Source organism: Salvelinus sp. IW2-2015, linkage group LG6.2, assembly GCF_002910315.2.
Source record: "Salvelinus sp. IW2-2015 linkage group LG6.2, ASM291031v2, whole genome shotgun sequence".
Classification (NCBI taxonomy): Eukaryota; Metazoa; Chordata; class Actinopteri; order Salmoniformes; family Salmonidae; genus Salvelinus; species Salvelinus sp. IW2-2015.
Genome location: NC_036846.1, coordinates 4,359,501 through 4,374,271, shown reverse-complemented (window position 1 = coordinate 4,374,271; position 14,771 = coordinate 4,359,501). Strand labels below are relative to the sequence as shown.

The window sequence follows — 14,771 nt, the reverse complement described above, 5'->3', positions numbered from 1 at the left end:
TTAGGGTAAGGGTTAAGGTTAGGATTAGGGTTTAAGGTAGGGACTTCCCAATGATACAGGTTTGCACTGACCGTAGTAGACCTGACCGCTAGTGAGCTCTTTTGACCAATAGGGGGAGCTCATATGGAACTCTTCTCATAGAAATCTAGACAACAGTTCAGCATCTCTTTGTAGAATTATAGATACTCTCTCTCTCTCACACACACACACACACACACACATACACACACACACAATACCAAGCCCATGCCTCTAATATCATTATGTTTGCCAAATGTTGGAGATCTGTGAAGGTTCTTATTAATCTCCTATGGAAACATTTAACTTAGCAAATAAACCTCTCTGACTTCCTTCTTCTAATACAATGACAACATTAGTCAAAGATGAAACATCGAGACAAACTCATATTAGTTCTGTGTTTTTTCACTTTTATTTGTGTTTACCCCCAAGTTCCCACAATACACCACAAAGACTTCTGTCCAATAATTAATATATTCATGTATACATATAATAATAGTGACATAAAAAACATTTCACAATACAAAAGACAATATTAAATATGTAGATTTTCAGTTGCATGTCAAAATGTTGATTCTTTTTTTCTTCATTTAACATGCCTTCAATATATAAAAATAGAATTCTGATTGATTAAGTTTATATACATTTACTTTATATAAATATAAGAATACAAATGTATTTTTAAAATACAAAGATAAATACAGTCACATTGTGTACATTGTGTACCAAACAAGAAAATACAAACAATATTTGGATATTTAGCATTCACAAAACACAAATACGTTAGAAATGCAACTTTAACGACAATTGCAGGTCTATGTCTTTCGTTCGTTTCTCTTTTAATTTTTCCTACCCAGACTCCTCAGCTCCCCCTCCATAGACATGGCAGGACTCCTGACAGGAAGACAGGAAGTTGGAGGTCAGAGTTTAAAGGTGGAGGGTATTTAGGGTTGTCTAGCTCTGCCGGACATCCTGTAACAATTTGTTGATCTCAGCCACCAGCTCGCTGGCGTCCATCAGCTCATGGCGGCTGTCGCTCCTCTTCCCCTGCAGGTGTCCCAGCTGCCCCAGCACCGAGTCAAACTCATCCTCCTCAAAGTTCTCTGGGATTTCCTCCATGGCTGGGAGCCACTTACCGCATGGCCCCGGGAGGGGAACAGGGATGGGGGCCGGGGCCAGGAAAGGTGCCACCAGGGTGGGGCTGACCAGGGCAGTGAGGAGAGGGCTGTTCTTGGGGGTGGGGGCGTGGTGGCCGTGCCCATTCTGAGGGCTGTTTTTAGGGACGGCCTGGTTGTGGTGGTTGTTCTGGGGGCTGAGCTTGGTGCTGGGTTTGAGGGTGTGGTAGCTACCATTCTGGGGGTGTGGTTGGCCTGAGGGCCCAATGCTAGAGCCGGGGTTCTGGAAGTGGGTATTGGCAGCCCATGCTGCAACACCTTGCTGGTGGGCGGCAGCACTGGGCTTACCTGGCAGATGACCCCTCCTCCTGTCCAGTGACCCTGTCATGGGGACACCTACACCCCCCATACTCGTACCTGCCTTTTGTGTCTCGCTGACCTGGATATAGGAGTCCAGCGATGGGGGGAGGAGCCTCTGAAACACACTGCTCATCTCTGACAACAGGGACGTGGTTCCACACAGGTCCTCCTCCTCCCCCTCCTCTCCCCCCTCTGCCTCCTCGGCCTCCTCCTGGTTGTCCTTGCCGAAGGTGGAGAAGCTCTGGTTGCTGCGTTGGGCGTGAGGGTGGTCGGGGTCGGAGGGCTGGGGGGGCTCCTGGGGATCGCTGGCCTGGCGGGGGTCCTCTCCTGGGATGAAGAGGTTGCTGCGGTAGTCAGAGGAGGCTGGGGAGAGCAGGGGAGGCATCCAGCACTGGTCAGAGTGACCCAGGACACGACACTCCTCAGTGCACAGTCTCATCGCTACAGCGAGAGAGGGAGAGAGACGTGGTCAGGGATACAGAGTCACAAGGCACTGCACAGGGAGATGAAATACATAGGAGGCCATGCATTTCTACATACACAGACCATAGATTGTTCTGGGTATTACTGTTCTTTTGTTGATAGACTTTTGATGAGGGGAGATGTTGATGAGTAGGTATAGAACTGGGAGTGGTTTTGAAGGGAGGAGATGAAAGGTTGTCTTTCATAGTCTTTTAACATCAAACATTTGATGTCCATTCATGTTTAAACACAGTTGTGTGATCTGGGTACAAACATGGGTGGAAATCTAAGATAATTAGATAGCATATCACGCTGCAGGAGAGAGCACACTACCTTCAACATTAACATATTGGCACAATTCACTGGGCCAGATCAATGGCCACTATTACTCATTCAAAAGAATCTGCTTAAAAACCTGCATTTTCCCCTTTTGAAATCACGTCTATTCAATATTAAATCTTCAAATGAAAAATCTCTGAAGAATAAATTATACAAATCAAATATGCCAAGTTAAAGCCTTCATTACAGACCGCTGGCTAGTCACTCATGCTATTCAGGGACTTCATTACCCTCTCATTACCATGAAAAGACCATTTATAATACATCTTAGAGCTGATGAAGGAAGAGTGCATTGGGGAGAATTGGAAAAACAGCAGCCGCAGCCATGTAGGCAGGCAGCATGTTGCCTTCCCCGCTGATGAAAGGCAAAAATAAAAGATGAACCGGACTGATTTACAAAAACAGCCTTTCAAAGCTGTCGAAAAACCCACTCCAACCACCTCTGCCTGCCTGCGAACTGCCCAGCAGACTGCCTGGCTGCCTCGCACTCTGAAATAATTGTGTTATGGAGGAGATGAGAGCTTTTTCTCATCAGAGAAACGGGTGATAATTCTGCCTCTTTTCTCCCTCCACAGTCCCATCCAGTCCCAGTCACTGTGCTGATAAACAGCTGGGGAGTGGATCTCTCAGAGGTGTTGGGGATGAGGGTGATTGATAGTTGTGGTGAGAGGTGAGGTGGTGTGATAATGTGTGTTGTGGTGGGGCTTAGCTCAGTGGAGACCTGTAGTGTAGGGTAAAGGCTAAGATGGGTGAGAGGAGGGATATGGTGAAAGGGGTGAGGATGGTATACCTGCATGCAGTCGTTGTTGCTATAGTTCAGTAAAGAACAAGGGTATTGGGTGAGAGGCTGATATATAGAGGGGAGAGTGTTGTAGGCTGAAGGGTGAGTGTTTTGAGGCGAGGTGAGAGGGGTGATGAGTTGAGGGGTGTATACCTGCATGCGGATGCTGTGGATGTGGTCTGTGTTGGCCGTCATGTGGGTATAGCTCATTAAAGGCCTCACCCAGGAGCCTGTCGATGGGAGACTCTCGTCCTGCCTCGTAGTCACTGTCCCCAGCCTCGCTGTCGCCACGACCACTGTCCTTCAGACTAAACTTGTCCATGTCGTTCAGAGCATACCTGGATACGGAGAGAGGAAATTATGGTTCAACATTCATAGAAAACAACATTGGAGGACTGTTCAAGGCTTATGCATATCAAAACGAAGTGCAGTGAATTCTCAAGTGGCGAAGGTTTTTGCATACAATTATCAAGTGTTATTAAGGTTGAGTACTAAAATAGAACAAAGCAAATATAGGCCTACGAGGGAATACAGCCAAAAGCTTTTTAGGAATATGTAAAGCATTGTAGGATATGCCTTAGAGCATTACTGAGTTATGCACACGTACATTCTGATTCCCTTCAGGTGTGTTTATTTTAAGGTGCAGTTAGATGGTGTTATTACCTGTAGCTCCTGGTGTATTTGTTGCCACGGAAACTGGGTCTTGGCTGGTACTGGCCCTGATGGAGCATGGACAGAAGCTGTGAGACTTGCTACAATCGAAAAAGAAAATGTAAAAAAAAGAATGAAAGGAATGAATGAATAAATGAATACTGATGGGAGCAGACAGGCACAAGGACACAAGAGATGGATGGATGTTGAAATGACGTGATATGTTCTAAAACATGAGATGATCACTGGATATAAGCGATGGAGTACTGAACATACCACAACATCGGGGACAAATTCAGAACAAATACTGAATATTAAATATAAAACACAAAAATCATAATAATAAACATTGTTCAATTTCTATATCACCATAATATGAGGCAAAGCTTAATTAACTCAGTCATGTTTTATTCTATAGATCCATAGTTGATGGTAGTCTATTTTATTCCAAAGGCATTTAAGAGATTCAAAGACTATCATTAGCAGAAAACATATTCATATAACCATCTAGTAATACATCACTTAGGACTTAGGGTATGAAATTAAACCCTCTCTCTCTCTCTCTCTCTCTTCTTCTTACCTCGACAGGGGGCGTGGCGTGGGCCAGTTCCAGAGCAAAGTTCTCTGCGACGTGATTGGAGGAGATGGTGACTAGGCTGTTAAGCGACTGGCGGCTGTGTTGGCTCTGCCGGCTGCCCATGGTGCCCCTCTCCGGGACAGGCGAAGCAGAAGGTGAGCGTGGGTGTGCCCGAACGGGCAGGGTGCCYTTGACGGTGGGAACCAGGGTGATGTCTCCCTTATGGATCTGCCTAGAGGGCTTCTTCGGGTGGTTTTGGTACGTGTTCTCTGCCACCCTGCAGTTGTACGAGTTGCGTGGGTCCTTCTTCTCCCTGTTGCAGCGTGCCGTGGTGAACATCACCATGACCACCAGCAGCAGGGCACACACYGCCCCCAGGGAGATGATGATTATGAGGGAGAGGTCCAGCGGTGGCTGGCTTGGGCCCGTGGGGAGGTCTGGGGGCAGGATGTCCATGTTCTCCTGAAGGGAAAGGCGGAGCAGGGCCCCCGTGGACAGGCGAGTGGTGCCCCTGTCCTGCACCTCCACCCTGATCTCCAGCACGTCCTTMGGAACCCCTTCCAGACTGCCATTGGTCCGTAGCTCGCATCGCCGCGCGTCCATCACAAACAGGCCCTCCTCGTTGCCCCCGACGATGGAGCAGCTCAGCTCGCCGTTGGCACCGGTGTCGCGGTCGGTGGCCTTAATGATGGTGACCAGCTGACCGGCGGAGGCGTGTCTCCAGAGAGGTAGATCAGCGGTGTGGTTCCGTAGGGGTGGGGACTGGATGGTGGGCGGATTGTCGTTATCGTCGAGCACYGTCAGGAGGACGGTGGCGTTGGAGGAGAGGGCGGGGTTCCCTCCATCGCGTGCCTGGACGGTGAAGGCGATGCGGCTAACGTCCTCGTGGTCGAAGCTCCGTAGAGCGTAGATGGCGCCGTTGGACGGGTCGATGGTGACGTAGGTGGAGATGGGGCTTCCCTGGACCAGAGCTTCCACCACCGTGTAGGTCACCTGACCGTTAGTGCCCAGGTCAGGGTCGGACGCTACCACTGTCATCAGGTAGGCCCCMGGAGAGTTGTTCTCTGACTTGAAGACCTCGTAGCGACTCTTCTCAAAGCGAGGCGGGTTATCGTTTTCATCCAACACCTGCACCGTGAAGTGTTTGATGGTGGAAAGGCTTGGAGAGCCGCGGTCCTCAGCTATGACTGTCAGACTGTACTCTGACCTCTTCTCTCTGTCCAAAGACACYTTGGTCAGGATCATGTAATTCTTCTCATAGGTCTTCTGCAGCCGGAAGTGCCCATGGCCGTGCAGGCGGCACACCACGTCACCGTTGAGCCCCGTGTCACTGTCGTCCACGCGCACCAGTGCTATGAAGGTGTCCACTGGCGCGCCCTCCGAGATGTAGGCCACCTCCTCCTTGCCAGGAGTCATCAGGTTAATGTTGATCTCCGGTTTGTTGTCGTTCACGTCCACCACTTTGATGACGATTTTACAAAGTCCAGGGATGGAGTTGGGACCCAGATCCTGTGCCTGAATGTCCAGCTCATAAGATGACGTAGATTCATAGTCCACTTTTTTAATCAGAGTGACTTGGCCATTTTCAGGGTTCATTTTAAACGTATCCAGTATTTTGGGAGAGATATGACTGCTGAAAGAGTAAACTATTTTACCGTTAGTGCCCTCATCCGGATCTGTGGCGTTCAAATCAATCAGTAGAGTCCCAAGTGGAGAGTTTTCCAGGAGATTAATAACGTACACCTGCTCATCAAAAGCCGGACTGTTGTCGTTAGAGTCTGAGATGATTATCTTGAGCAGAGTGGAGCCGGACTTCGGGGGGGCTCCATTGTCCGAGGCCGTTAGCTGCAGCTGGTAGCTGGATTGCACCTCCCTGTCCAGCTCTTTCACCACCACCAGCTCTGCGTATTTGGCACCGTCGGTTCTGGTCCTTATGTCGATTTTGAAAAAGTTATTCGGCGTCAGAGAGTAAGAGTAAAGGGAGTTATCTCCCACGTCAGGGTCGGTGGCGCTGTCCAGAGGGATGCGGTTTCCCACAGACGCGCTCTCCGAGATCTCAATAGGGATGATGGCACGGGAGAACTGTGGCGAGTTATCGTTTATGTCTAAGACTTCCACCTCGACGTGGAAAAGCTGGAGGTATTCAGTGGGCAGAGTGACAACGTCAAATTCGATAGAACAGTTTAGGTTCTTTTCACAAAGCTTCTCCCGGTCAATCTTGGTCCCTATGGTGATTTCACCGTCCTCCTCCCGAACCGACAGAAATGGAGTGCTCCCCCTCTGCATAGCACGGAACCGAAAGGACAGTGAACTCGGTAATTTAGACAGAACATCCACCACGTCCTCCTTTAGCCTTGCAATCACTGTGCCCACTTTTTGCTCTTCATAAACTTTATATTTCAAAGTCTTACCAGAAACGGCCTGCATAATTACAACCAAAAATAATAATAGCGCAACGGAAAACACTATATTTCCTTTGGGTGTGTTCATTTTGGCACCCATCTTCAGCACCCGGGATGGGGCTACACTACCACGAAGGAGCAAGGTTTAAAAAAAGATGCTCTCTCAAAAGTCTAACATGTTAAATTCCTTCAGTAAGTCATCTTTGGTGAAAAGTCGTGCAAATCGACTGGAGGATGAAGATTTGAGAACTCAAAATCAACCGGGTCGGAGTTTTCTTTTGGCTCCAGTTTTACACCAAAAACACCAACTCAAATGCAGTGTTTTTCTTGCTGTTGTGATCTGTTGCATACATCCACTTAAGCCCCGGTCTGTGTGTGTGAGTGTGCGTCTGGAAATCTGAGCGGTGAGAAAAGGCGTAGCTCCGTTTGTGTTGCTGTGCGCTCTACTCTGTCGCGCGCTCCTGCGGTCTGTCTCGTCTACAGACTGGCCCTCATAGCCCGCCCCTCACCAAAACTGCGTCTTTTTCCTCAGCTCACACAAAAAGTCCCCCCAGCCCCCCTCCCCTCTCCTTTACACCCTCTCCCTAAATAAAGTGCTGCCCCTTCGCTGCCTCCAGGGTGTCCATTCCCAACACAGAGGGACCCTTGATTGCAGAAGCCGGGAGGACCAGTCTAAAGACGTGGTTTTAAAGTGTGCCACAACAATAAGGGCTGCTTATTCACGGTGAACTTTAAACATGGCCAAATTGACCCGTGGCTGCCTCGGCACTCGCATATTGTTATAGCTGCAATTCACAAATGTGTGCCACTGTCAGATTGACTATGCTAAAACGTAATCTTAACACTCTATTCCAACATTAAATATGATCAAGAATTTAAACGTTCCATATAATCTCCCTTGGTATGAGATACACTGCAACATAGCCCTGCTTGCATTTTACGAGCTGGTTATGAGCATCTGTTATGGCAGTAAAAAAAAATCGAGATATATTTTGAAGTGAATGTCATATGAAGTTGTTTCATATATTTAGCCTAACTGGAACACATTGGACACAATATATATAATGGGTATTCAAGTGGGTTACAGTGGATACAATATGGTTTCCAAATGCATGTTCCTAAAGTCGTGGTGATCAAATGGTTGCATAGGCTCACATTGTATCTTTCATGCCACCAGAGTGGAGAGAAAAATATATGAGGGCAAAGAGTGAATGTTTGTGGATCCAAGACTTGCACTTTACTGAGTGAGAAGACCTCTGCGCGCCCTCATGGCGCATGTGGCGAATTTCTGAAAGGATTCCCTCCAGTTGAGTGTGCCTCGCAGCAGGTCACGCCGGCGGACACTTTTATACCCTGCATAATACTGTTTTACAACCTCCCATTCCTGATCCGGCTGAATTATCATCCTCAAACTCGCACTCAAGTGCAAACACGAGCAACTGGCGCTTTAAGAAGGCACCGGGCCATCTGGCACGAGGTTCAGACAACCCAAACCCATAATTAGGCCTAGATCAGTCCAGGCCCCGCGAGCCCCGGATAGAAACACTACCAGAGAATTGACGCCCTTTCAGATGGGAGGATTCAGAAATAATGCCGCTTGCTTTGATAAATATCTCCAAAACATTTTTCTAGACTCCACCGGTTGGCCCCATTCAGCGCACAATTAGACACAAGTGGCCAACGTATGAATTCCCACCAAGCTATATTTGATGTGTTACCCCGGAGCACTAAGGTATTCTGATGGTCATTTTAGCCCATTGGACAAAACCATTTATTTCTATTCTCTCTGTAAAGTAGGATAGAGCATATTTACGGAGGTTCCCTAGCTGCATTTACATTCCTGGAGTGACTCGTGGGAAAAAGCAGCAGAGATGCGCTCGCTCTCTGCCATCTGTCCTCATGCATGGACATTGATTCAGCAGAGCTGCAAATCAATAAAGCCCTCTCCCTAGTGATTCAGCACATACTAGACAATTACCAGATAATGAACACATTTATGTGTTTGATTTTGGACTTTTCTTTATAAGATCCCCACATACAGTAGAATGTGGCATTAAAACAACATAAATGTGACACAAATATTCGTTTTAGATGCGTAAAAAGGTCCTAAACGCAGCATCCAAAACAAGCGCTCAAACTTTCAATGAAGTAACTGGTGCCAAAATATTTTGGGCGGTCCCTGGGAATGCAAGAGCAACAATGTAGACTGTTCTCTCACGAGGGCAGACATGCCCCCACTGTGTGAAAGGTAGCTATAGGGAGCCCGGGTGAAAAGGCTCCGTTAACGTTTAACAAAGTTAGACACGGGCCGGTGCCTCGATTCTCTCCATCTCACCCGGCTCTGAGAAAACCCCGAGTGAGCTTGAAGTGCCCTAATATCATTACTGCAGTGGGGAATGCAGGATAATCACATTTCCTCCACAAAGAAGACAAACACAGCGCGAGTTTTAACAAGAACGGGTTTAATTCGAATAAACACTAAATCAAGGCGGTATGTTTGCCGTAAGCAGATGCAAACTCAGCACACGCACTTATCTAGGCGTATATGTGTTAGGAACTCTTTAAATTATATATATATATATACAATGTCTATGTTATCATTATGTTGGGCATATGTGGCGACAAAACAGTTTCAAACCCGAATTGGCTTATGCCACAGTGGGCAAGAACATACAGTTATAGGAACTCTGCTACACAGGAATTTTAGGCCAAACACAGATATTTATGTTTCCGTGTTGATATGTAAAATAATCAGATGCAGATCTCAAAGCAATGTATTTGTATAATGCAATTAGCTAGACTATATAGCTCGCCAATAGCTGCCCTACATAATGATCTCACATTTAACACAACTGTAGACGCAATGCTATGCTAAAATTCTGTGGTTGGTTTCAATCAAAGGGCTGCCTATATTAATTCAGAAAATGTTCCATTGTGTTAATTTTGGCGACAGTCTGGCCTGCTCATATGGCGCACTCTGTGGATGGAGAGGGGGTGCAGTGATTCAGCCCACTGGGGCCGTAAAGTTACTACTGGGAGCCTGGAGAGAGGAGAGAGCTGTGGGAGGGAGAGCTGCACTTTGTCATTGAAATGATGGAGATCTCGATGACAAAAGCGCTTAGCAGGTGGAAGCAGGCCGCCCCGGGGTCCACCGAAAACCGTCGGGGAAGCTGCCCGCGCGCCACTTACAAAAGCAATCACAAAAGGGAAAGTTTCTCCCCTCCCCCGTTCGGTGCGACAGCCGGAGGAATGCTCCTGATCCTGCGCGCGCCGGGGTCGCGGGCGTTTGTAAAGGCATGCGAGCATCTGCCGCCTCCCTCTCTCATTATCGTTCTGTTAGCTCGGCTCTCTCATGAGGAAAGGAAAGTCTTGGGGAGAGAGCTGGGTGAGTAGGGAAGAAGCACGGGTCTCTTCCGTGGGGCCTCGTGACAATGCTTGTTGTTATTCAACAAGGGGGGGGGGGGGGCTATTGCCATAAGACACGTGCAGCAGAGCGGGTATATGTCTCACACGAAGATGGACACGGTTGTATAAATAGTTACAATAGTTTCCTCTGTCATTCAAGGTGGACCACGCAGAGTCTATGACAACGTGTATCAACATTTACACCAGGAATGCTTTCTTTGAAGACATTCCCATGACCTGGTTCAAATGAATGGCATGGAATTAGTCAAGTCTTTCATCATCCCCAGATACAACGTTTTTACATATGCATTACTTCACCTAGGCCTATTATTTACCAATAATTACAGTTTGAAAATAGGCCTATCCAGATTATGGTAACAACACAATGCATACCCACGATTTCATTAATGATGTCATGTTTTAGTGACATCAAATGTAGAATCATTTTTGAATGTATATATCTGAGTAGAGTCACACAGCCTACATAAGTCACACAGCCTACATGTAATCTGTGCCACAGTGTCCATTCCTTGGTCCTTATAGGATCACCAGTCTGGAGACAAGGCAGAAGGGCCCAAACAGATAACAAATTTCTGATAGTGTTTTATGTCTGTGTGGGCTTCTGCTTGTACTTTCTTTATAATAACACTGCACCCCCTCGCACCCCCTCTCTCTTCTCACCCTCATTCTATCTCTCAGACCATAGGCCTCTGATAGGACAGTCCTCATACCGTATCCTCCATGGCCGTATATACTGTCTGCTCTTCTCTACAGTGCCTTGTGCGCCATCTCTGTGAGCTGAGAGATGGAGAGAAAGAAATACCAACAACCACTGAGAAATACAGTACCACGGAGACCACTGATGCTCTTCTCCAAAAATAAAATGCACGTAAGTACAGGAACCAGTAGTGTAAGGTTCTGTATTTATTTTCTTAGTCTACCTTGTGTTCTGTTTCGTTGTGTTCTTGAACGTAGCGTTGTTTCTTTGTGTTCTTGAACATAGCCCTGTCTTTCATTTTTGTTCATTGTTTTCACCTGTGTTTGTTACTCACCTGGTCTCATCGGCTCCTTATTTAGTTCAGTTCATTCTGTTTGTGCCTTCGTGAGGTATTGTTTGTTTTGACTCTACTAAGTCTTTTCCTAGCTCGGTTGTGAGAACCAGTTATAGCCATCAGTCTTAGTTTTGATTCACCTGCCTGTTTGCCTACCTGTGTATGACCATTGCCTGCCTGTGACCACGATTCCTGCCTTCTGCGAAGGCGAAATAAACACCTGCCGCGCTCTGCGTGTGAATCTACACCTTTTTCTCCCTGAGTATTCATGACAACTAGAAATTAAGGTATTGCTTCATAGATGTTCACTGACACTACACTCTTAGAAAAAAATGGTTCCAAAAGAGTTATTCTGCTGTCCCCATAGGAGAACACTTTTTGGTTCCAGGTAGAACCCATTTTGGTTTCAGGTAGAACCATTGTGCGTTTATTTGCAGATTGGGGACAGTTGGAGCTGATTGGGTCATTAAGGTGACAAGTTGCACCTGGGTTTGGGATCAACTAGGAGATAAAAGTTCCTGGTGCCCAGTTCTGGCTCTCTCTCTCCACAAGCACCATTTTGTTTTGTGATTTGGTTGATTATGTTTTTTGATTAGGTGAACCCTTCAACACTTACACACATTTTACCTTCATGCATCTCCATTACACCCCTCACATGCCTACTTTCAAACTTCACAGGTTAGTTTTCCTTTGTAGTTTTATACTTTGATAGTTATTTAAGAAATATTTCTGTTACTCCTTAACTGCCAATGTGTGGACTCCCTTGCTTGTCACCATCTAAGAGCCAGGTTGTGATACATGTGCAACCCTCTGTGGAAAGGGTTCTACATGGAACCCAAAAGGGTTTTACCTGTAACCAAAAGGGTTCTACTTGGAACCAATATGGATTATCCAAAGGGTTATCCTATGGGGACAGCTGAAGAAGCCTTTTAGGTTCTAGATATCGCCTTTTTTTCTAAGATTGTAGTGGGGAATTATGTCCTGAGTCATGGCTGTTCAGTGGCACCAGTGATGGATTCTAAATAACCAAATATCCCCACCACACCTCTGCTTAACCATGCGGTAGCTGAGAAACAGTAGCTGTGTTGTGTTTGTTGACCACTTGTCCCTTATTAGGCCCCATTGTCTTGGCTGTGATTACTGTCTCATCTGTTGGATCCCTTTACTACTGTGCTGTCACCCTGTGAAAGTCCCTTATTAATTGCGTTTATTCAACCTAACGGGCCTATATTCAACCTTTAGGACTGTCTGAAGGGCCTCGTTGAGTCTGTCTGATAGAGCAACAGATGTGTAGTGTGGTGTGGTGTGGTGCAGGGCTCTACGTGCTACAATTTTGGTCACATATGCTCCTAAATATTTTGCTGTGCTACCCGGAATTTTAGTTTGGGTGCACAAGTGCCATAGAAAAAAATACCCCATATAACATTTAGTGGGAAAGAAAGAAAGGAAAAGGGAGAGCTTCTTCAGGAGATGAGCTTCAAAGGTAGCTAGAATTCATTTGTAGGCTACATCTCTGTCTTAAAAATCACATTTTCTGGTGCTCCTTAACCCTATATTTTGTAATTGCTGGAAATTCGTATCATGAATATGTCTAATATTTGTGATTGTGCTCCTAGATTTCTTCATGCGCTCCTACATTTTTCAACTTAGGAGCACATATGCTCCTTGTAAAAAATGGCAGCGTAGAGCCCTGTGGTGTGGTATGTAGTTTGTGTTATGTGCCTGCTGCGGTTTATGTGTGGTTTACTTTCTTGGGTTTGAATAGAAAGTGTTGTTCTGTAGCCCTTCACTCTTCAGGTCTGGATACAAAGAAAACACTAAAAGAGAGATGGCAATAGACTAGTCCTTGTTGTGTACACAAAGAAGGCCTTTCAAAATGACTTCTCCTCATAGGTACAGTACCAGTCAAAAGTTTGGACACACCTACTCAATCCAGGGTTTTTCTTTATTTTTACTATTTTCTACATTGTAGAATAATAGTGAAGATATCAAAACTATGTAATAACACATATGGAATCATGTAGTAACCAAAAAAGGGTTAAACAAATCAAAATATATTTTAGATTTTAGGGATTTAGAAGTAGGGATGCTTTGCCTTGATGAGAGCTTTGCACACTCTTGGCATTCTCTCAACCAGCTTCATGAGGAATGCTTTTCCAAAAGCCACATACGCTGAGCACTTGTTGGCTGCTTTTCCTTCACTCAGCGGTCCAACTCATCCCAAACCATCTCAATTGGGTTGAGGTCAGGTGATTGTGAAGGCCAGGTCACCTGATGCAGCACTCCATCAAATCAAGTCACATGCGCCGAATACAACCTTACAGTGAAATGCTTATATACACGCAATTAACCAACAATACAGTTTTTAGAAAAAGAAAAAAAAATACAACAAATAATTAAGGAGCAACAGTAGCGAGGCTATATATAGGGTGTTCCGGTACAGAGTCAATGTGTGGGGGCACCGGTTAGTCGAGGTAATTGAGGTAATATGTATATGTAGGTAGAGGTAAAGTGACTATGCATGGATAATAAACAGAGAGTGGCAGCAGTGTAAAAATGGGGGGTGGGGTGGGGACAATGAAAATTGTCTGGGTAGCCATTTTGAAGCTGTTAAGCTTCGGGCGGCAAAGTAGGCTAGTGGTTAGAGTGTTGGACTAGTAACCAAAAGGTTGCAAGATCGAATCCCTGAGCTTACTAGGTAAATATCTGTCATTCTGCCCCTGAACAAGGCAATTAACCCACTGTTCCTAGGCCGTCATTGAAAATAAGAATTTGTTCTTAACTGACTTGCCTAGTTAAATAAAGGAAAAATAAAAAAGAAGCCTTTTTGACCTAGATTGGCGCTCCGGTACCGCTTGCTGTGCGGTAGCAGAGAGAACAGTCTATGACTAGGGTGGCTGGAGTCCTTGGCAATTTTTTGGGCCTTCCTCTGACACTGCCTGGTATAGAGGTCCTTGATGGCAGGAAGCTTGGCCCCAGTGATGTGCTGGGCCGTACGCACAACCCTCTGCATTGCCTTAAGGTCGGAGACCGAGCAGTTGCCATACCAGGTGGTGATTTCGATGGTGCAGCTGTAGAATTTTTGAGGATCTGAGGATCCATGCCAAATCTTTTCAGTCTCCTGATGGGGAATAGGCTTTGTTTTGCCCTCTTCACGACTGTCTTGGTGTGTTTGGACCATGATCGTTTGTTGGTGATGTGGACACCAAGGAACTTGAAGCTCTCAACCTGCTCCACTACAGCCCCGTCGATGAGAATGGGGGCGTGCCCGGTCCTCCTTTTTCTGTAGTCCACATTTATCTAATTTGTCTTGATCTCGTTGAGGGAGAGGTTGTTGTCCTGGCACCACACTGCCAGGTCTCTGACTTCCTCCCAATAGGCTAACTCAGCGATGTCAGTGATCAGGCCTACCACTGGTGTGTCGTCTGCAAACTTAATGATGGTGTTGGAGTCGTGCTTGGCCATGCAATCATGGGTGAACAGGGAATACAGGAGGGGACTGAGCACGCACCCCTGAGGGGCCCCTGTGTTGAGTATCAGTGTGGCTGATGTGTTGTTACCTATCCTTACCACCTGGGGGCGGCCCATCAGGAAGTCCAGGATCCAGTT

The 14,771-nt window shown here is 46.4% G+C and overlaps 1 protein-coding gene across 3 annotated transcripts; it reads right to left on the bottom strand.

Annotated features, from left to right (window-relative positions):
* Nucleotides 1-411: 411 nt before the first annotated feature.
* On the bottom strand, nucleotides 412-7,187 carry LOC111965720 (protocadherin-18). Of its 3 annotated transcripts, none has more exons than XM_023989974.2 (4): nucleotides 4,307-7,187; nucleotides 3,739-3,827; nucleotides 3,229-3,413; nucleotides 412-1,934 (listed from the first exon to the last, which is right to left on the bottom strand). In XM_023989974.2, the coding sequence occupies exons 1-4, from the start codon at nucleotides 6,803-6,805 to the stop codon at nucleotides 973-975; spliced, it is 3,735 nt and encodes a 1,244-aa protein (XP_023845742.1). In that variant the 5' UTR covers nucleotides 6,806-7,187; the 3' UTR covers nucleotides 412-972. The 3 variants fall into 3 exon arrangements, with proteins under 3 accessions (XP_023845742.1, XP_023845744.1, XP_023845743.1); XM_023989976.2 differs by having other exon boundaries at nucleotides 3,298-3,413; XM_023989975.2 differs by having other exon boundaries at nucleotides 3,739-3,794.
* Nucleotides 7,188-14,771: the final 7,584 nt, after the last annotated feature.